A 23694-nucleotide genomic window follows, 5' to 3' on the forward strand; every position below is an offset into this window, starting at 1 on the left:
AGATCGACAGTTGAAAACTGATTGTTACTGTTACTTAAAATTGTGTGCAGCAGTTGAGATGAGAACAATCCTGACTCTAAGGATTACTTCTAGGTCTTCCGATGACTTCCAGTTCTTCAAAACTTCTTGTGAATTCTTATGGTAATGGCTCAGGTGTCTGTTTTTCCTATTTCTGGGATTTGAATTGAAACATGTTCTTTTGAGTGTTTGAGAGGAGTTTCCTGCTGATGGATGGTCCAAATGGAATTTACCCTTCCCTTCATAAATGTTGGAGAATTTTAAATTCTCCTCGCTCTCTGCCTTTGAACTTAAATGGCCACTAAGTCAGAAACTCAAAGTGAAGCTAAACTTCTTATGTGAAAATGTTAACTGACGCGGTGTAGTTAGCATTTAGAAGAAGGCCTGTCTTTGTTTTAATCATGCTTATGCCTAGGGAACTTTTCTTCTGATGTTTTATCATTTGAGTTTAGTGCTAAAAACTGGCATGCAGGATAAAGTTTTGTTAAAAGTATTGCAATTTTTTTTATCAGTTTTTAACTTCAAACTGTTTGAAAACTCCAGTCTGCTTTTAAATTTTGACAGAAATTTATATACTGATTTGGTTTTAGAAGTTTTCCAAGGACAGGACTTAAACACAGTGATCGAATTAAGTGTATGTATGTTGATGAGACTGTCTTGCAAAAATGAAAGTAAAATTCCATTTTTAAGGTAACCACTGATAATAATATTCTTCTATCTTGAATGCTTGAAGTCAGTGGGTTTGTCAGTGCAAGTATGCAGTCATACACTGACGAAAATGCAGCACTGTAATCTGAAATTGTAAAATAAGCAACTGTAGAGCGATTGGGATTCTCTAGATGTTATGAATGAATGTGCTGCAGTAGCTGTGCACAATGTTTCTGAGTGCTAAGGAATGTATGTTTATCTGCAGTTATGACTTTGAGGAACAGAGACTTCTTGTGAGTAGGAGACTGCTTGGTGAGTATGCAGATCAAAGCTGTTGATTTCAGCAGAAAAATAAGGCTTCCTACTTTTTTAAGGAGCCAGAACTGTTTTATGTAGTTAATATAATTAATATAATCTTGATATTTTTTTCCTTAAGAAAAATCACTTGCTGCTGTAATTATCAAGCAGCACCAGAATGCATTGATAATTTTCTTCAAAGTTGGAGCCCAAACAGTTTTGAATACTCTCAGAAAGTAGATCCTATTCAAGGGTAGTTTTTTTTAAATAAAATTCAGGAAAAAAAATCCTGCTGCTATTTAGAATCCTTAGGCAAAAGCAAGACTGTGAAAACTGCAGTTACCTCATGCTGCTGCTGCTTGGAAACACTAAGCAGGAATTATTGAGATGACTTCATAAGTTGTGGTGTTCTTGCATCTGAAAATTTGACATAGCAATTTTAACCAGCCGTAACTTAGTAAAGAAGTTAAAGCCTGCTTGGATATCTAGGCAGTCTGAGCAGCTGGTGTAAAGTATATTAGACTTTTTGTTAGGATGTTATCTGTGGCTAGTAGGCTTAGACCATCTACAACATATTCAATAAATCTTCAGAAGGCTTAGAATGCCTGTCCTGTGAACAGGAGGCTAGTAAATACCTGAATGGCACTGAAGGCCACAGCTGCTGTAAATGGGACCAGGGATCTGCACTGTCTATAAAGGGATCCAGCAAAAAAGTTTGGGGTTTGTTTTTATTAATCAATTCCCTGATCGGGTTCAACACTCAGCTGTGCAAATAGGCAGTAGATAGGACAGGACTTCTTTGTAATGGCAATATTTGTGGCTTTAATGAATGTCAAACTCTGCAGCTTAATATATTGTATGGAAAAGGATCTGGTGTCTACTTTTTTCTGTAGACTTCATCTGTGTTGAATATCATTATCTCATGGAATGGATACATACTATTAACCTCCAAAGCTTTTCCTTAAGATTTTATTCCCCGGGACTTTAGTTGTCTGCTTTTCAGGGTTTTGAACTTTGTAAGTCTGTCACTGTTTCAGTCTTTCATAAGACACCCTCTTTCATTTAAATCTTGTCTTGATATCTGTAACATCAGTTCTGGTTTAATATTGCTTTTTGAAAGGCTTCACCCGAGTTTATGTTTTCAGACTTAGCTGAAATGTATAGAACCTCTTAAACAGATGTCTGTCCTTCATATTATAAGGCACCAAAAATGGCCAGAACGTTAAAGAATTTAAATAATCTGTTAAAAATCTATTAAGAATCTTGCTGTTTGTGGCAAATTCACAGAAGCAGTCAGTTTGTTTAAAGCATACATCTCTCGTCTGATTCAAGGGCTGGGGGGGAACCCCATCTAATGTTGTGAATAGCAAGGGGACATAAAGACAGACTTCTGAGTTTTTGACATTATTTACTGCAGAGAACTCTTCTAATTTGTAGATTGCTGCATGACTTAAACCCATGATGATTTACATCTAAAGGGCTTATCTAGTTCAGTGAAACTGTGTTTTAATGAGGATTGCTGTTTATGTAACTCTTCTAGCAGAAACTCATTATTCATGATTTTATCTTGCTACGTGATATGCATACTAGCTGTTGCTGGAAGACAACTTATCTCCTGGATGCAACTCTAACTTGTCTGTGTGTAAAAGCTGTGAAGTAGAAATAATGAAAAATAACATAGTTCCTGCAGTGATCTCTTGTAAGATTATTCTAATAAAGAGGCATAGATATCATGGTGAATATGGGAAGTTGTATAATAGTACCGAGCACAAGATTGGAATTGGAAAAATGTAAGATGTCACTTTCTTGGTGGTGGCTTTAAGGAAAAGTGACCTTTCAGAGTTTCTTCCCTTACCTAGTAGTGAATGACATTTTCTTTAAGGGGCTGTTAAAGGGATTACTTCATGAGCAGCTGTACTTAAATCACTTATTTTGCTTGTCCAAGAAATAGAATTTCATAAGCATTATTTATCTTCTTAAGAGGGTAAAGTTCAATGATCTTTTCCAAAGGGGGGGAGATCCTTCAGCATCATTATGACCATCATAATCATGGTACAGCAGTTTGATACATCTGTCGTTTTTGTAATAAAAAAAAATTGGTCTATTTAAAATTTTATGTCCTGGGTTTCTGAAGGACATATGCAACCTTGTCAGTTGTTGGTGTATGACTTAAAAGAAATCATACGTGGATAACTACTGTGTCTTTCTAATGTTTCATTTCCTTTTCAGATCTGCTAAATCTACTCCAAGGCCAAGGGTAGACAACCAGTACAAGGGAAGTGTCGCTTTTTCAAATGGACATTGGCTCTTGCGGTATGGCCCAGATATCCAGCAACAATGGATTTAAACAGCGCTCATCACCTTCTTTGGCAGCCACAAGGTCAAAAGACGTGGACAAAGAAGAGGCCTTGCAGATGGAAGCTGAGGCATTAGCTAAGATGCAGAAAGAAAGAGGTGTAGCTGGTAATAAACAAACTTTTCATTCTTTAAGCAGCACCAGACAAAAAGCACAGACTCATAACAAACAGGACCATGATCTCATGGTGTTTCCAGAGTCTGATGCCAAGAGTATGGAAGATAAACTAAGTACCATTGACATAGAGAAGCTTAGTCATGCTGAACTAGAGAAACTGCTGCTGGATGACAGTTTTGAATCTAGTAAAGTACCTACCTTACCAGTAAATCCTATTTTAAGCCCATCTGTGTCTTCACAATTTTATCTTGGGCCTACGGGTCAGAGAAGACAGTGGACGCCTGGGATACTAGCACCTGTGACATGCACTTTACCTCCTATTTACCCCTCAGCTTCTTACACAAAACAGACTGCTATATTTCAGAATGGATTCCATCCAAGTATGTCCTCCTATCACTCTAGAGAACCTATTTATCTTGGTCTTCCAAGACAGTCGCAATACATTTCATACCCACTGGCAGCTACTACACCTTTCCATCCACAAGGAGGAAGCCTACCTATGTATCCTCCAATACTTACACCAGAAATGGCAAAAGTATTTGACAAAATTGCAAGCACCTCAGAATTCCTGAAAAATGGGAAGTCGAGCACAGACTTGGAAATGACTGCTATGAAGTCTGCAGTTTCTAACCTACCAGCCTCAGAAAGCTGCAGGGATGTTAGTAAATTTGATTGGTTAGATTTGGATCCCCTAAGTAAACCAAAAGTGGATAGTGTGGAGACTTTGAATAAGGCAGAGAATGATGGAGAGAAGGCTTCAAGCATGACTGCTGAAGATCCTTGGGATGCTGTGCTGTTAGAAGAAAAGTTGTTAGTAACTTGTCATTTGGAAAGAAAAGTTAATGGGAAATCTTCTGGAGCAACAGTTACAAGGAGCCAGTCCTTAAACATGCGAACAACTCCACTTGCAAAGTTACAGGGCCAAACATCACAGGTATGTAAATCAGTATTTTTCAATTGTAGCATAATAATAAGGATTAATCGCAGTATTTTAAAGACACTTTAAGGTCTTGATTTGTTTATTAAATATTACTTGGCTTGAGCAGTGTCCAAATAACGTGATGTTACTTGTGATATTGAGAAACTTTTCTGCTGTCTCAGTATCACTTGCAGTCTTTCACAGGACAATTATAATTCACTTTTGTAGGTAGAAATCTTTCCTTCTGTGCAAAAATGCTAGAGAGATTGTTACTGAACCTTTCTGGTTATATTGTCCTGGGAAGTGGGATGCCTGTACTTCTGTGCCAGAAAACCTGTACTTCTGTGCTGGAAGAAGGAAAACCATCTTTGTGTGATGTTACTTTTATCAGGCAGGGCAAAAGGGTGATTTCTGCTCTTGGATTAGGATCACTTTCATCAAAATTTCAAGACAAAAATGCAACAGGGGCTTTAGTTATCACTCATCTCTTTGGACACTGAGCACGTGCAGTTTGTATGGGAACTGAACTGTACAGAAGATGATCAATACTGTAGCAGTCTCATCTAGTTAATTATGCCCCCATAAGTGCATCCTACCCTTTTCCAAGTCCAGTAAATGACCATAGATTATTTAATTTTTCCTATCTTTTAAAATTCTTTCTGTGGCAATTCCATCATAAAACAAGGTACTATGTTTTAAAATATTAGTCACCTCACTAGAAGGGAATATGAATACTTCTGTGTCTTTATTTTTTTGGTAGAGAGAGTACAAAGGCTGAAGGAGAAGTCTTCAGTGGAAAAGTCAACACCCTGGCAAAGGTGATAATGGCAGGAAAAATCTTATTTGTAGAAACTGACTAGAGGGGGGAGTAAAAGATTTGTTTGCTTTGAAGACTTCGGATTTCAGCTGTTTTGATCTTATGTGTTGTCTATGTGTTTTTAATAGACTAGGGACATGGCATAAAGAACAACTGTTATCAGTCAAGGATATTTTCCAAATTGCTCCGTAATTCTTCCCTCCCCTCCTAACTGGGGGAGGTTTTTTCTCAGAAAAAGAAAGATTTACTAGACTTTGGCTTAAAGGGCTGTCTAAATTTCCACTGAAGTGAAATTTTTGGCCCCTCATTTGAAGGATTTCCTGTTTTTCTGGGCTAGTTGTCAGTGTTCTGGCAAAAGTTTAATAGAAGGCCAGTGGAGAAGGACCAAAATAAACCTAAATCCAAAAAACCCTTTAAGTTTTTTTTTTTGTTTGTTTTTTTTTTTTAAGGGATTGCATTTTTAACATTATATGTGTGAAGATCTTGGGTCTAACTTTGTTTTATTTTTTTCCACTCACTGTTGAGCTGTGATGTGTGAGCTCAGTTATTTCCTAGTATTTGGAGAGCCATTTAAACTTGGGCTCTTCAGCAGTTTGCTGCTTCGGTTTGTCACCTTATCCAGTGAGGTGTTTGTCAGTTTTCCAGTGACCTTTGGTTGATTGTAGTGTAATTATTGACTGGAATAGCTAGACTATATTGTATCAGTGCTTCTGTGTTGTCTGTAGAAAGTAACGTTTCACTGTTGCTGAATGAAATATGTTTTTATAAATTCTAGGGTTTTTTCAAGAATGTAGGATTTTTAAGGATCTTTCCGATTCGTCAGATTCAATCCCATGCTGTTTGCAGATCATGTGTTAACTGGTTCATGAAATGCTCAAGTTTTGCCTTCCCGTGTGGTCTTTTCTCCTGCTACTTTTGATTTAAAGGCTGGACCAGACTCTCACTGTCCTCATCAGTCATCTGATTTTAAGCAGAAATGCATTCATAACTAGTTCTTAACAGATGTTATTCTTAGCAGGATGGAACAGTAGGATTTAAGATAAAGAACCATTTTGGTGTTTACCTCCAATGTGTTATAAGCGACAATGACTTTCTGTCAGCTTTCATTTCAAGCTCCCTGTGTGAGCTTTTCTTTCCTGTTACTTTTTTTTTTTGAAGATGGCTTAAGAGAATTTTAGTTCTCTGTGTGAGAGCCCGGTGTACCATGTGCCTTGTACAGTGGCATGAATAAACCCTCATTACAGGTAGGGGCATCCTGCTTGATACCCTTTTATTGCATTTGCTTTATTCACGATGTCATCACAACAGCACCTGCTGATCCTGTAGTCAATTAATATACCTGATTTTCTTAAGCTGGCATCTTTTTCAAACAAGTTCTTAGTTTATAGCAGACTCCTGCAGTGAATGCCCAATTGAGGGTTCGAGATTTTCTTTCTACTTGTGTTCCTCCGGTCTGTGGTTAACTAGTTTTGGCATAATACTCCAGTTCTAGTCTGTATTATGAAGTTACCTGATGATACAAGACTATAAATTATCAGCAGGGGTGTTTCTGCTGCTTGTGCTGAGTTAAAGAAAATAATAAATAGATCTAAAGGTGAGTCTCTCAAAGAGCTATCCTTTCAACATAACTTGTGGCTTTTGCCCATCTTGTGCTACTACTTTATTTTCTAGTTTAAATGATTTTTCCATCTGGTATAGTAGGAAGCTGAGTTATTTAGCCTCTATTTTTGGCAGTTCTCTTGTATTTTATCCCATTTACCTCCAGGTACATATTTCCTTCAAAGTATATTCTGAAGTCTTGCATCCTTGCATCCTAACTAGTTTGGATCATTTTTTCCCCTGAATAACTCATAGCCTCGCTGCCTCTTTAAACAAAATTAATATCAAATCAATAAATTGTTTTGAGTTTTCCTTCATTACTTGATGAAATATCTATCTATTCAGTATTCCCCCTTAAATACTTAAGTTTGTCACTCTCCTTTCTGAAAGCAGAGGCAAAATCATCATTTTGTCCTATTTTAGGTGTTTCCTTCTCTACCTTTCCTCTCTGCAGAGATGAAGAGTCTTGTGGCTTTATGTACTAGTATAATTTAATTTAACTTGACTTTTGGTAATTTACTGGGTTTTGGGTTTGTTCTTTATTGTTAAGAGTAATTGTATTTGCAGACCACTTCTATTTTTGCAAGCTATGCTGATATGAACTATTTATCTAGTTTGGCTTGAAGTCCTTTCTTACAAGTCATTTCCTGTTTGACTGATAGCTTTTGCACCTCTTAGATTTGCTCATCTGTAAGTTAAATTAAAATCCTACTTGTTGCTCAAAACCCTAATCATCTGAGTCCAGTGGATCTCTTGAATGGGTTTCTTAGTTTGTCAAAGCTTGTCCTCCTGAAATTATCTTCCACAAAGTGATCAAAAATAAGTATAGAAATTCAACTAAAAATGCAGGGAGGTAATGTTCTTAATTTTCCACCAGGAGGTAATTTCTAGCAGTACATATTTGTAGTAACAGTAGGTTTCTCTCCTTAGCCAAATGTGACCCTGAGATCAACTATGGGTAACCAAATAACCCTTTTTTTTTTTTTTCTTTGCTCATTACATTAGAACTTACTGTTTATCCTGGCTAAGCTTGCGTGTGTACAAATGCCTTGTAGTTGCCTGCACTACTTTGAATTTAACAGCAGAATAACCTGCAAATTTTGCCGTAAATAGTTCAGAATTGTCACATAGTAGCATCAAGTGGCAATGTTGAATCATTGGTGTGACTTTAATCCCCTTGTTCAGCGCTTTTCTTCTCTGGTTAGAGTTGCAAAGTGCTTTGAGTACTTGTAGTATTACTTAACTTTAAAAGAGTTTTTAAACAGAGAAAATTTAACATTTGTGTAGCCAGCTTTTTGATCTGAAATTTTGAATTTTGTGTTGAGTGCTGACCAGCAGTTAGCTGAATCTTTATCAAAGGTATTTACCTTTCACTTGGTATGTTAACTTCCTGTTTCCTTGTATTTTTTTATATTTTTTTTTTGTATTGTATAATTGCTTAAAGAATACAGGTTCTAGATACAATTGCACAGGTTTGTCAGCAGGTCTTGTGCAGTTGCATAGAAGGGTTTTTATGTGATAGAACTTGTCTGAGATGTTAGAATGGAAGAACCTTTTTAAATTCAAGGTATTGTACATGTTCCTGAATCTCATTCCAGGTTTTGTGGCTTTACAACTTCCTGCTCTAATAGTTTCCCATGGTATGGCTAATCCCCAGTTATATAGAATTTATCCCTTTGAACTGATCAATGTTGATGAAGCCAATATTTTAGCTGAAATAACTAGGTGTAAATGCAATTCAAGTGGCAATTATGGGCTGTGTGTATTATCCCTTCTTTATGCTGTACTGCTTAAACAACTTAATTGCAGAAAAAAAAAAAGTGCTAAAAGAGCTACCTGCCAGTCCCTAGCTCTGCATGTTATAGATTTGACCCCTTTTCTGAGACAGTCTAATTTGACTGTATTGTCTGATATACTCTAATGAAATGAGATGCTCAGCTAACTTTGTCAGCTAATGATAAATAACCCACATACTAGTTAAGTAGTTATTCACTATTTCAAGTATGAATAGATTGCGATGATTTTCAGAACTATGGTGCAGTCCGCTTTTTTTTTTTTCTGGACTTCTGGGTGGATTAAAGATTTCTATAAGCATTGTAAAAGCTTTGGATGTAAAATGTAACTGGTCAGAAGTTTATTCCCTGTGTGCGATGACCCTAGGTTGGACATGAGCAAAGTCTTCACGATCAACTTGTTCCAGGGAGTATCTGGCTGGAGTTTCATGAGTGCTTCAGGCTAGTGTTGGCTGTTAGACTACAGACAAATTATTTCCACCTCAACCCCACTGGTTGTTCCAGCTGCTCTCTGCTTTTTGCTTACACTAGCATTTGTATGGCTATATTGCGAATCGGATTGGAAACAGATATGCATTAAAAACTGCTGTAGTTTTTTGCTTGTGTTGTTTTTTTAAAAGTTTTTTAGATTTTGTTATTTGAAACTGCAGTTCTCTTTTAGCAACTGGTTTTTAGATTGGATACTTCAAAGATTGTGGTTTACACTTTTGGAAGCTGGCGGATGCCTATGGCATGAAGGATTAAAACAGCAGTAATTTGATACCATGAGATTAGTTCCGAGTTTAATGTTCTGAATGCTACTTCCTTCCGGTGCACAATTTATCTTTTCCTGCTTTGTACAAAAAGGTAGTTAGTCATGGGCAAAACTGGTGTGTAATGGTTCTTTCTGAAACTATACTGAAGGTTGAATCACAGAAGTGGAGGAAAAAAATCATTTGTCTGTCTTCCTTCTCTGGTTCAGCAAAATCTAGCCAAATTCTAATGTAATGGGTCGCTGCTGGGATCTTAGGAACTGTTATGCTTGCAAATTAAATTTAGCTGATAATGACTCTGTCAAATAAATTACCTTCTATAAAGGAGTCGCTGGTCCAGTGAACCTTTACATTTCAATTTAGTAATGATATACATTTTTCCCCTTATAGAAGTAGACATAAAACTAATAGTAAACCTCAGACACCTGAAAATCTATCATCTACACATGGCTTTGGTGGCTATAGGAATATGTTTGCAGCTATTTAAATACTATATTATCTTTGAGTTGCAGAAAGACAATGGGACCACTGGCATACTGACAGAAAACGTGCTTCTCCAAGAAATTGAAGGGCAGAATCAAGAACTGTCAGCTTTTTCTCAAGCAGTTATGAAGTAAGAAATTACTGAACACAAATTAGCTTTCAGAATAAAAAAAAAAGCTGAATAACTGATTTTCATTTAGGTTGTCAGGGCCAATGCTACACTTTTTTGCTTGATGGAGCAGATTTCAGTATGTCTCTCTTTCGCTTATCCTAGTTTTTCCTGGGTTTGTCTTGCTTTGTTTGGGGTTTTTGTTTTTGGTTTTTTTTTTTTTTCTAAGAATGCAACAGAATTGTTAAGGTGTTCAGCATGAAAGTTTTGGATTATCATATCTCCTCTTTTTCTAGTCCTGTGACTTTCCTCTTTTCTTTGTTTTTCTAGTATTTTTTTATCCTCAAACTATTTTTTATATTCCCATGTATGCGTATCTCCTTTGTCTATTTTTTAATACAATTTCTTTTGAAAGAATTTGAAGTCCTTTTTTAATTAGTTGATGCATCTCACTAAATCCTGTCACTCAATGGCTTTCTAACCCTTAAATGCTCTCCTTTTTATTGCTTCCACAAGTGGAATTCTGTAACAAATAAAACCTTCAAACTTGTTCCTGCTTTCTTCAGGTGAAGAAGTTTCTTAAAGGTCACCCCAAAGAAGATGGGACTTTATAGCCCAGAATACTCATTCTATTTATTTTTTTTTTTTGCTTACTTGCATAACTTAATGAGAGATTGGGTTTTTTAGAAAAGACAAACTAGGAATCTTGCCTTTTTTCCTCTCAAGATCAAAATCCAAGAAATAATGGGGGAAATAAACATCTTTGAAGGATAACAGATACTTTTTAAAACAGTAATATTAATGAAATGAAAAGCAAGCTCCTCAAAACCAATGAAGTCATATATCTGTGGAACTTGCTGATGAACAACATAGCGCTTAAAATGCCGAGGGACCTTTGACTGGACAACTCTTGCTAGAGGGATTCCTTTTTTTTTTCCTTTTCACATTATTGTCAGGAATCAAGATGATGAAATAGATGACCTTTATAGATTAGTTCTGTTCTTAATCTCCTATAATGCTACTTCAATGTTGGTAGAAGGTTAAGGCTAAATTATTTTATCAATGTTAAATAGCAGAAAATAGAAAGCAGCTATCACAGTGCTGTCTGTTCATTACTAGGTGAATGTTTTATACTGTTTGTTTCCTAACAAAAAGCCTTTCCCTTAATTTAGGCCTCTTTCTCAACTTCCACAACTTGGAATAACTACCTTCTGCATAGTATCTAAATTCAGACTAGACTTCCAAAAATAGAAAACATGTAAAGAGTTTTGTGGTGTTTTGTATGTAACAGAAATTACCCTTTTTTAAACTTAATCCATAGCATTTGCTAAAAATACCTTTTTAAAAACTGTTCTAGAGTTTAGCTTCTATGGAAGCTGGTTATGTCCTATAAGCATTAATGTATTAAATATTTTAAGCTGTATGGAAAACCTGCCTAATTATAAGCTAGATTTTTTTCCCTTCTAAGTACTACTTCTATAATTATTGTGGGCAGTGTTCTGTTGAGAGTAGAAAAAATTAAATGGTGTTTTGTACATACAATTTAGGTAAAGAGCAAAAGGTAGTCTTTACTGTTCTGGCTTGTGGTTATTACCATGTTATTTTGCTTTAGTTGTAGACTTACCCATTGCAATGTTTCATAAGCCTTCTCTACTTTCAGATTGAGGACCAAGTTTCCTTACACTAATCAGCAAACAAATCCAGGCTTTGTGCTGAGTCCAGTCATGCTGCAAAGAAATATAAGTGGGGAGAGTGCCAGTATCAAGGTTTCTATAGAAATCGAAGAATTCCAGCAACCGGTAACTTTTACGTGTGATGGTATGTTTCTGCTTTTTTAAATTGGAGTTTGCTTGTAAGACTTAGAATGGTGGGTTAAAGCTGTACACTCAGTCTAGGCCAATGGCTTTCAGTTTTTGTAATCCTAGGTCTCAGGTGCATGGATTGCTTGTGGGGAATGTGGAAAAGGTAGCTGAAGAAAGAACCCAATTCTGGGTTGGTGCTTCCATCAGAAAATATTTGGAAACTTACAAAGAGAAACATGTTTTTAAAAAGGAAAGCCAAGTGAACCAGAGCACTATTCTACCCACAACTGGGAATGTAAAACAGTTTTTCAAGTGTTTGACCTACTTTATGGTAATTAAAGAGACGATGATACCGGGCCTGAGATTCTTAACTGTTAATTTATTTGTTTATTTCAACACTGACAAGTATTTAAATAAATTCTTGCAGGCTATCTAAAAATTCAGACAAATTGCTGCAGGGAAATAAGAATAAATACTGAAATTATCTATTATTTGACTTCAATATATGCTTATGAAAACAAACACTAAAACAGTACTGTTGCAGTGTGCCACATCTTAGCTGGACTACTTTTGTAGGCAACCAGGAGTATTAGTTTGGGGTGTAACTTTTAGGTTTACCTTGTTCTTGTACATAAACTCATATTTGCTATGCAGTCCAGACTGCACAGCATGTTTGTATTAAAGGCTGTAACTGTGGATGCTGTCAATTTTTGGCAGTTCTTGGTCATAAAATAACTGAGCAACATATTTTTTAGCCTCTCTACTGCTATAGTCTCTTAGCCCTTGTGAGGGGTCCCATTCCCAGACCATGTCACCTGGTAGTGGATCTATGCTGTGGTGTATTTTTTCTCATTTGGTTCTCTACCTGCAACAGTGTAGAGTTGGTTGTTCTCAGAAGATATGAAATTGCTGTATTGGAAAACAAGCTCTTGATGCATAAGTGTTTTCATTCTATATTAATTTTCTGGGCCTTATTCTGCTGTGATTTTAGTACTCTTTTGTTAAGAAATTAGGTAGACTTTAAGTGTACCCTAGGAAGGGTTTCTGCTCTTCATCCTTAAGATTACACTTTCCTAATATTACAGGATTAATCCTTTCCTACAAAGGCTTTAGTATCATAACTAAAATGCTGCAGCTTCAGCCTTTTATTTCTAGAAATTTTTTTAATACCTTGGAATGTGTCTTGCATTCTAGCCTTACATATATTATTATTTGTGCTTTCTGCTTGCTTCCTTTTTTCTGATGCTAAAACTAATCACAATTAAACTACTTGTCTTCTGTAGCTAGTGAAAGATGGGTATCTGTAGCTCATACTGTGACTAGTAATACATGTAAAGTTCTTCTCTTCCTTTAATTCCTTCTGTTCTTGTTCAAATTGTTGCTTACCTGAGCATCCTAATGCTAGCACTACTTTAGTATCGCTTTCAGTCCTGCTCAGAAGGAACTGTAGCCTTTCAGTGTTCTGATGACTCAATGTGTAGAAAGAATCCAGGAGGGAAACAGGTGAACTTTAGAGCTTTTTTGGGTGTACCTATTCATTTTGCATTGGTTTATTAGACTTTATGTGGAAGTACAAGTCTACCTGAGCAATCATTGCATGTCAGCAAGAACTTAATATCTTTCAATAAGACAGAGGGTGGGGAAAACATGGTAACATTATCTTGGATTGCTCCACAAGGGTTTGCAGCACTGGCAGACCTTCGCCAATGCAGCCTGTGACTGTATCCCATAAACTGTTACTCATCTTTTTTCCTCTATCAATCACCATATTCTCTGCTGATGGTAGTACAGCAGTTTCATTTTAGATTAATAATAAGGTAAATAGCCTTAGTAATGAGTTAAATACTGTTTCTGAATTCATGCTTCTTACCACTTCTTGTCCTTGAATTAGATATGCTCATTCTTCATATGCTATCGAATACCTCTGTGCTTGTAATAATTAGTCATCTGTTAATAAGATGAGGCACTTGCATTATCTCATGGAAAATATTTTTGTGGAGTTACCTTTCTGTATCCACCACAGTAGTAACATTTCTTAAGAAAAAGAAGATTCAGGAAAATTAGGAAGGTCCCTAGATGGGGGGTGAGGGGAAAGCACCACTTTTAAAGTACTGATGAAAAAATAAAATGCTTTTGTATAGTGTTTTTTACAGATTTTTGAGACATTTAGTGACATTGTTTGCAAATGATTTAAAGTGGAAGATGAGAAACTAGATAGGGAGGTGAAGAGAGCGTTTTCAACTTAAAATGTTTGTGGTGTTAAAACATGCCAATGTATTTTTCCCCAGTGACATCTGGTGGCTGTGGGGGAATGGATTTTGGGTTTGACTGGGATTACTTCTTTTGCTCTGTAGTTACTGGATGGAAGAGAGACTGTTTTCAAAAAAGCATTTGGAGCCTGATGTGAAAGTACTAGTAGTTAAGAGTTGCTTTTTTCAAAGGCTTGGTGACGTTTACTGAAATCTGCTTTGTATGATGTGGAAACTGCCCTAGACAAATGGAAAGCGGGGAGAGGGAAGGGCTTCCATTAGGATTTGCCTCAGCTGCGGCTGATACTCACTTCCTCAAAAGCAGAACAAATACAAAAGTTCCGCTTCCAACTCTTCAGTGTTTTTAAACTTTGCAAAGTTCTGGGATCACTTAACTATTTGAAGTCCTTGCTAAATAAGACAATTTTATAATTAAAAAAAAAAAAAGGCTATCCACATATAAAAACTCCTGGAAGACAGATTACAGACTATTTTTGTACTTTTGGTCAAGTGACTATACTGTATTCTAATTTAAAAAGGATTTATTGATTTCTTAAGCTACAGGCAGGTGTTATAAGATGCCTGCCTTTGTGGAAAAAAGTGAAGATCTCAAATTTTATTAAATAACTACAATTTGTGCATGAACAAGGATTAATATCACTTGCTATAGATTTATATTTAACTTTTAGATGTAATTTCTTTAAACAGTGAGTTCCCCTGTTGAGCTTATAATAATGCAGGCGCTTTGCTGGGTGCATGATGACTTGAATGAAGTGGACATTGGCAGCTATATCCTGAAAGTTTGTGGCCACGAAGAAGTTTTACAGAAGTAAGCAACCTCTTTTTCATTAATACTTAACTTCATGCTTTTTTATGGCACAGTTACTGGAAAGTGTATCTTTAATGATTAAATATGTGAAAATGGGAATCTTAAAAACGTGGAAGAGTCACACTTTGCACAAAGATCAGAAGTCTTTAGAGTTGCTCTGGTATACAGCGAAGTAGGTTCTCAACAGCTTCCTAGAAATCTGTTCTAATCTGCCATCTGTTCTGTTGAACACAGGTTTTTTTTGGATGCAGATTTCTAGAGCATTTCTGTAGATGGATGTTGCTCTTCAAATCTCAACAACTAGGGGAAAAAAAAAATCTACTGATGATTTCTGATAATCTGAGATAATCTGGGTTTTGGTTGTTTGGTTGTTTTTTTTTTTTTTCAAAAGTAATGTTTTATAAATCCTCGTTATTCTAGGGGTTTAGAATATTTGGTTTCAGTGTTAGCCACAGTAGTGAAGAGCTTTAGCAAAAGTATAGGTATCTGTAATAGTATACTAAAACTTCTGCAGAGGTAAAAATCAGATCAAAAAGGATGGTCCAGAGGTTGATTCGCCATTTCCTTATTTTGAGCCAACAGGTTGCCTTAGTATTCCATGTGAGTTTTTTGAAAAACACTGCATAATTTTGATGTAACGAGAGCTTTCTTTTATTTACCAGTAAGCACTGCATAGGAAGTCATGAATATATTCAGCACTGTCGGAAGTGGGATACAGAAATCAAACTGCAGCTGTTGACCCATAGTGGAATATGCAGAGATCTGGCACGAACAGTAAGTACCTCCTAAACTGCAGCAGCAATATGTCTCCAAGAGATTGGGAGTTTTCAGCAGAGTTGATGTATCTGAGGTGTAACCTTTTTGTGTGATTAACAAATTAGTGTGTCTGCTTGGTGTTGGGAATTACAATCTCTTATGCTAAGAGGAAATGAAATACGTACTGAATTTTCACAAGGCAAACAACATAAATATGGATTATCTCTCTTATAGTTGGAAAAAGTATGCAAGCATTTGGACTAAACTTGAGGCCTGAAAGAGAAGCAGCAAATTTCAGAGTTAAATAAAAGAACAGTTTTTTAGTTTAATTAGATATGTATCAGACCATCAAAGAGGAAGGGAGGAATATTTAATATCTGCATACTTAGGCACTTGATTGCTATTTCTTCCCTCTTCCCCCTGTCCCAGTGTGTACACGTTTCATAGGCTATTAATTAGTTCTTTCCCCCTTTGAAGAGCATACCTTGTATCTTTCCACTTTTACTCCATAGGTATTAGTAATGAAACTTCTAAAACAGTATTACAAATTATAGAAAGGTGGGAACTGGACATAATATCTAATATTTTATTGCAGGAAGATGATGACAGAACACCCATACATCTAACCAAACACCTCTACAAAGTTGAAAAGCCTTTCAGAGAACCTGTTATAAGGTAAAGTTAAGTGGTTATTTCAGTAATCAAGCCCACTGCTGAATTTCTGACCAAGGTTATGTTATGCTCTTGCACTTCTCTTTGATAACTACTATTTCTTGCAGGTCTTCTATTGAAGAGCTTCTAGATGTGTATCACAAGCAAGTTAACATAGCTCTTAAAAATGAGGTAAGGTCATTGTAAATTAATGCTGAACCAAAAGTAGCATGAGAAAGCTTACTAATGTCTTAGTTGGAAAAAAGTCTTGCTGGAATTTTTGGGAAACCGAGATCTGAACAAGCTGTCAAATGTAAATTTGGAATCATGGATTTTTAGATTGCTTTTCCTCTTTTCTTTCTGGCTTCTCTTGCTAACTAATTATTACCTAATCATCATAACGAGAAATGGAACTTTGAAATCCTGTGGTGCAAAATAACCTTTTCCTCAAAAATGCTGGAGGGGATTAATTTAGGGGAATAGGGAAAAGGTCTGAATCCTGAATATGTCAGTGGTTGTCAGCTATGAATGTTGTATTGGTAACAGATAAAATTATACACAAGAGGGAGCAGTAATAGTGGTGTACAATGGGAGTTATAATTGAAGCATGTTTGGAACATACAAATAAGTTTTACAAAAAGTGTAATAACATCTTATTCTGCACTATTGGATTAATTTAAAATACACTGTCAAAGCCATTGTCTATTTCAGTGTATGAAGGTTGCTTAAAACAGCTTGCATGTGAAGTAGTTTAGAGTGATTTCCCAAATGCAAAAGCTAGCTGAAGGTAACCTGCTTTACTTGTTTCTCAAAGGAGAAGCTTATTTTAGCTCCTGATAGTAATGCAACTTGGAGACTTAAATTCTTAAACAACAGATAACTGTGTTTCTTAAAATTGAGTTTCTATTAGAACAGTCTTGGAATGAATGACTTAATTATGATACTTTTTCATTTGCACTTCGTTTGTTTGCTTCTCCAGGAATGCAGGTCTGAACAAGCTGATATCCACTATTTATATATTCCCTTAATGTTATTTAATTCACTTGATGGTGATTCACCATGTTCTCAAGGGTAGTTTCGAACACAATCTTGTTGTAGGAGACTGAGATGTTATTGATTATTGAAATGGTGGTGTTTTTGTCGCTTTGTTCTTGCAGCTGCTTCTGCTTGCTTGTTTAACTGATTTCACAGGCTGAGGGGAGGAATGCAAAACACCTCAGTTCAGGCTTGTGTTCTACTCTTTCTACAGTCTTTTGGAGGGTGGGAGATGTAGCTTGTAGGTGATGATGACTAGGTCCAAATATCAGCAGTTGTTGCACTTGAAATTTTTTTACTTCCTGAAGTTAATTCCTGTACATAGTCAGTAGCTGACGCTTGCTAATCAAAGTGAAACAGGGTAAAGTATTCCCTAAATAATTTGTACGTAGCCTTTGATTTCAGACTTTAAAAGTTATCTGTTGTCTTTTTATTGAGATGAATTTGAGCACCTGTGAGGAAAATTGCATTGGAAATTTTTCTTTCCATGTGTCAAAAGAGCTGTTGTCTTTGAAGTGTTAGCTTTGAAAGTATGGCTTAAATATTTACAATGTCTTCTGACTTCTGTGGTTATTTTCTTACCAGGACAAAGTTAATTGTTGCCAGGTAGCTTCCAATCCAAAACAGTTTTGATTCAAATGGCTTCTTTGCTATCCATTTCTGGAAGGTCATGAGAACATGTCTGGGGGTGGGTGGGGGTTGGCAATCAGCTTACAACTTAGCAAAAGGATATTACACTGTTCCTTCTTATTTAGTTGTAAGTGCTTGTAAGTGATTGTGAAAGAAACCTATATGTTAAGCCTTAAAAAGTTAACAGTTATTTTGAAGCAAATATTTTCATTTTCTACATGTGTTCTTTAAAATTGGATGAAGGCTTTGCTTATATTAAAAAACAAAAAACAAGAAACCTAAGATAATTTAAATCTAAATTAAGTGGCTTTTCTTCTATTTGAAGAGAAGGAAAGGAATATTAGGAGCATCTTGATTTTGTCTTAAGCAGCCTGCCAACATTTTCATTTTCTGATTAGAAGTTGATTTATTCCATTCTAAAAAGATTCCTGTTAAGTGTGCAGTCCCTTTCCTTCTCCAAGGTGACAGTTTACAATTGCATCATCTGAAAGAACCATTTAAATTAAATGTGAGGCAAAAGTTGTAACAAACTCTTTTCAAAAGTATAGTAAAGTGAATAAAAAAAGATGAAGTTCCATTATGGAAGCTATACTGTAGTGTAAGTGCAATTTGAACATGCATGTTTGTTTTCAGAGTGCTGAAATTGAAGCACCACTACTTTAGCATTCCTTCCTCACAGTAACTGAATACCCTTTTTTAAACTACAGTTTCTTTTTATGCCATGAGGGAATTCGAGCTTAATATCTTATTAGAAAATACACGTCTGCCTACAGCTTAATAGAAAAATAGTTTGAAACCTCCTAATGTTTCCTGGGACACTGTTCTAAATCTGTACTACTCCTATGTTTTTGGCGTTGATAACTGAGCTATAAAGAAGTTCTCAATACTGAGGTTTTTATTTAATCAAATTGTTACACCAGAGTTTAATGTAGTTGAGATATGCATCTCGGGATGAAACTTTCTTGGCAATTCATTCTTAAATAAAAGTAAACAATTAAAGCAATTCTGGGTTTCGCAGTTGTGATCAGATCAATCTGTTCTCTCATACATTCTTTATTAGAACCAGCATAAAGCAGTAGATCACGTAATTAAGACTGTCAGAAAAATCTGTTCTACATTGGATTGTGTAGAGACTCCCGCAATAACAGAATCTGTAAAGAAGCTAAGGAGGGCCGTTAATCTTCCAAGGACTAAAAATGCTGAGGTAAGATTTCACACTATACGCTGCATTTTGGGGTGTGCTTTTTAACACTAAAAAAACCTGTTTTTTAATCTTCTGTAGTTGCAAATACCAGCAACAGTTCAGTCAGGGTTATGTTGTTTGGTTTTGGGTTTTGGTGGGTTTTTTTATTATTTTGCCTGATATCTTCAATTTATTTTAACATCTCTTTGCTGTTAATGCATTAATCACTTGTGCTTGGAATCCTTTCCCGTTTTAAATAGTGTTTTTTTAAAAATACTGTTTTCTGGTTCTGTACCTACGTATTTGTGTCACAGTAGATGCTAAGTCTGTGACTAAGTCTGACCAATGAGAAACTGATGACTAGCTCATGCCCTCTAAAATCAGTGCAATTATGCTTAAAGTAGGAATTCACATCCTGTATTTTCTGTGCAGTATTTATGTGAAGAGCAATGGCATCTTGAAACTCTAGCAGTTCATGCTCTTGCATTCCTGAGCATATGGACAAAAATAAAATCTCTCGAGTAGCACAGAGTTTGATGATAAAACTGCCTTACAATGAATAGTTTACTTGTGCAGAATTGGTCTCAAGTCACGTTGTCAAAACCAGTCATTAAATGGAGAAGTGTGTAGATAACATTACAAGACTACTTAGCTTTTTTATTTCTGTTGTCCTGCTGCCTTATTAGAGTGGCAATTCATGTGCTGTTCTATTCACTTTCAGCTTCATCGGTTCAGTGATATATTTGTAATACTGAGCAGAATTCTTGCAAAATGCACAGACAAATATAGTTGTCACAAGAACTAAAATTCTTGCAGGGAAATGCAGAAGACATGAAGAAAACTTAGTGAAATACAGCATATCAAATATTTCTTCAATGTTTGCTTTTTGATAGGAGAAAGCTGTAGAAATAATTAGATTACAGTGTAAAAATAACTTCCAAAAATAATGCTATACCAGTAGAATTTGGAAAAAGGTACTTTTTTATCAGTAAAAACCTGCAATTCTCTTGCAATGAACATTGACTTAAACAGTAATATGTACGAAGGCATATAGGACTTTTCAGAAACAGTCGATTGCATCTAAACCTTACATAAGATATTGTTTATTTTTGTTTATTTTAAAGTAATTGATTTGTGGGTGGTAGAAGAGGCCAAAAAGAAAACAGGAAAACAGTAGATCATCAAGTAGAAAATTATATATATATGTATATATATATATATATATATATACTGCTGTTTCAACAGTTTGGCATCCTGTCATCCAAAAGACTTTTGCACTACTTGACAAGTATGGTGGAAACATACAGCAGTTTTTCTGAAAGGGGAAAAAGATGTTCTCCCCCCAAAAAAATTTCTGCATGTTTTTAATGAGAATGTGAAGGGGTTTGGTACTTAAAACTTAATGTTGACAAGATGCTCAGTTAATACACCAAAAGTATAAGGAGAGCTTTCACTCTTCTGCAGAAGTTGTGGCAATCTTCTTAGACTTTCTCTCAAGTATTAGGAATTCACTGTGTTTTGTTTTTAAAACACAAACTTAGTTTTCATTAAAATTTTTAGTTTTATCAGAAGTCGAATTTGGCATGAAACCCTTCCTTATTAGAAAGGAGTAAATTTCCGTGATTTGTTTGTCACCTTTTGGCTTCAGCAGTGTCCTTGTTGAGACTAGACATTGCTGTAGTACTGTATCATGTTTAGACTTTATTTTAGCAGACCAAGAAGCAAACATGGCAGATAGTACAAAGTTACAGTTCTTACTGTTCAGTTTTCTCAGTTGTTTAACATTTTTTTTAATGCACTAAATTTATAGTATCTCTGCCTACAAAAGATACCTTAACAAATGCCACAAACAAAACAGCTGTTTGGACTTAAATTACTGGGTGATAGAGCAGCAGCTGTTGCTCTTCATCCATAACAGCCCTGACTGAGTTTTATCTCTATTCAGAGAAGCTAGAGTATCCTGTGCAATATTCAAATGTGCTGTGTCTTGTAAGAGTTCATAAAGGGTGTCAAAATAGTTGTGACTTGACAAAACATGAGCTTTTGAACTTGGTTGCTGTATGATATGGAAATTGTGATGCTGTTGGTTACTCTTGAGGAATTTTGAGTAAATAGATGTTACATAAACCCAAATATGGGTCTAATTCAGATATTTCATAATTTCTGTATAAGATATTAAGAGCAATGGAAAATTAATGTGGGTTTCTTGGTATTGAAATTTGCTCTAACTTTACTGTGTAGGTGTCCTTACAATGTGGCGACAACACTAGCACAAGCTCATCTGGTGAGTAAAGTTCTTCAATATTATTTAAATATTGCTTTTAGGTGGCTGTTTTAGGAAGATATGCACTAAGTATAAATTATAATTTAGGTTCACCGCAGCCTGAAAACCCTCTGAAAGTGAGTATAGACCAGTTAACAAGAGCAGTTGAGGCCCTTCTGCGACTCCACATGAATTCATGTAGCAGTTCTGCAGCAGTTTCTCCAAAAGATAGTATGAGTACTAAGGAAGCATGGACTGCCACAGAACATCTCCAGTTCACAATATTTGCTGCTCATGGAATTTCTTCTGGTTGGGTATCAAAGTGAGTAATTCATTAGTTGTAAAATTGATCCTTTTATAGATTAGCTTGTTTGTTTAATTTACTTTCTTTTCCTTGTCCAGTTATGAAAAATACTACTTGATTTGTTCTCTGACCCATAATGGAAAAGATCTGTTTAAACCTGTTCAGTCCAAGAAGGTTGGCACATACAAGAACTTCTTCTACTTGATTAAGTGGGATGAACTGTAAGTGGCTTTAGCATCCTAAAACTCACTACAATATTTAATTTTAGCTTGTACCTACCTAGCTAGCTGCTGAATACAGTCATTCAAGCAACTCTTGCTTCTGATTCCATTTGAAGTGTTGAAAGAACAATGTGTGAGACTTATTGACCAAAATAAGAAATATTTTTCCAAATGGTATTTCTCTACTCATTTTAAAAGTGGGGATGGAAATGCTGAACAAGTGCCCTGTGCTAATATGTTTGTAGTATACAATTATAAGGAGTTGGCAAGGTCATAACGTTCCGTGTAATGGAACAGTTTATGGTGCTTAAAGAAGGATGAATAGAACTTGCTTATAAGAAGTGCTCAAATTATGTAAATGGGGAGGAAAAGCAGCTGACTTTTACTAACATTAATGCTGTAATTTTTTTTTTGTTCCAAATGCATCATAACAGCTTTGTATCTGAATTTAAAAATCTTAATTTAGGATTATTTCTATACAGAGAGCAGATGTGTAAGTGCTTAAGAGTATCTTTCTATAGCATATAAGAATGTCTGCTTTGAGCTACTAAACTTCAGTTTCTCTTTATGGGGCCAGGGAAGAGGGTAGAAAGGAAAAAGGAATGGCATGCGGAGAAGAAATAGGGAGAGGATGACAGGTGATAACTGAGAGAGGAAAATACTTTTCATTATCTATGCACAGCTTACTCTTCCACTTAATAGCTATCAGGCAACTTGTCATAACTTGAGTATCAAGTGAGCTCCACATTGCCCTTTATCAGTTTTCCTGGCTGTTTTTAAAGGTCAGAGACAGACAGACCCTGAAGAATACTGTGAAAGTCCACAGTAACAAATTATTTCAGACCAGCATTGAGAGTTTCAGGTTCTAGAATACCTGCTTTCAGAGAATACTTCAACTACCTTTTTTTTTTTTTCTGATGATGCAAGGGATTGATCGTCAGATCTTTTCCTGGCAAGTACTACTGTATTACAGTGAAAGGTGTGTTAGATTGCTTATAAGCTGCTTCATATAGTTGTAGTGTTTTATAGCATAACTACCTTAGTAATGTGCTGTGGCAACTTTTAGAATTATATTTTAATGTGCTAAAGAAAAATCAAACTAAAAAAGCTTTAAGCAATCAAAACAGTGTAAACAAAAATCTGAGTTTGAATTGATCAGTTATGTGTATACGCAGCTGCTTTCTTTATGGGTGCTGGTTTTGTACCATTTGAATTTAGCTTGCGGTAGTTCTTAATGGATTCTTTCATTTGGTTGGGACACTATTGTCAGCTGACTCTTTAAATCTGAGAGATTAGGAGGTGGCTAACATGGAATTGTGTGTATCCTCCTCCTGAGTAGAGTGGGAAGACTGGTTATGCTGGACAGTGCAGTTCTGTGTAAGGAATGTAATTTAATAGACAAAGATTAAAAAGGGTTGTTCCAAATCTGACTACAGAGCAGAAATGTAATTTAGCAGGTTTTGCAAACTATTGGTAAGGGAGATAGAGTGAAATATAATTGCATGGAAATTAGACACTTTTTCTTCAACGTTAATTAACTTTTTGAAAGCAAGAGGCATCGACGTATTATATGGATAAGCCTGTAACTTACTAATAACTGTCCTTCCTCTGACTTATTTTTAATACTTTTATTTTGTAGAATAATTTTTCCAATCCAGATTTCACAGCTGCCTTTGGAATCAGTCTTATGTCTGACTCTTTTTGGAATCCTAAATCAAAGTAGTGGGAGTTCTCCTGACTCAAATAAACAGAGAAAGGGCCCAGAAATTTTGGGTCAGGTTTCTCTACCTCTTTTTGATTTTAGGCGGTAAGTATCCAAAATATGAGTAAGAGTATTAATATGATTTACTCTATATAAAGGTT

The 23694-nt window shown here is 35.7% G+C and overlaps 1 protein-coding gene across 3 annotated transcripts in view; it reads left to right on the top strand.

Annotated features, from left to right (window-relative positions):
- The first annotated feature begins 3257 nt into the window (after nt 1–3257).
- PIK3C2A (phosphatidylinositol-4-phosphate 3-kinase catalytic subunit type 2 alpha) overlaps nt 3258–23694 on the top strand; it is a 42112-nt gene continuing 21675 nt past the window's right edge. Inside the window, exons 1-12 of one of the 3 annotated variants that reach the window (XM_074150021.1) lie at nt 3258–4370; nt 9823–9929; nt 11569–11726; nt 14668–14788; nt 15451–15562; nt 16140–16219; nt 16324–16387; nt 18921–19064; nt 21285–21327; nt 21415–21628; nt 21709–21831; nt 23471–23638. In XM_074150021.1, the coding sequence (XP_074006122.1) occupies nt 3258–4370; nt 9823–9929; nt 11569–11726; nt 14668–14788; nt 15451–15562; nt 16140–16219; nt 16324–16387; nt 18921–19064; nt 21285–21327; nt 21415–21628; nt 21709–21831; nt 23471–23638 (2447 nt within the window). The remainder of the gene's footprint in view (nt 4371–9822; nt 9930–11568; nt 11727–14667; nt 14789–15450; nt 15563–16139; nt 16220–16323; nt 16388–18920; nt 19065–21284; nt 21328–21414; nt 21629–21708; nt 21832–23470; nt 23639–23694) is intronic. The other 2 variants (XM_074150022.1, XM_074150023.1) reach the window with 2 other exon arrangements.

This window comes from Numenius arquata, chromosome 6 (genome assembly GCF_964106895.1).
Source record: "Numenius arquata chromosome 6, bNumArq3.hap1.1, whole genome shotgun sequence".
In the NCBI taxonomy this organism is placed as follows: Eukaryota; Metazoa; Chordata; class Aves; order Charadriiformes; family Scolopacidae; genus Numenius; species Numenius arquata.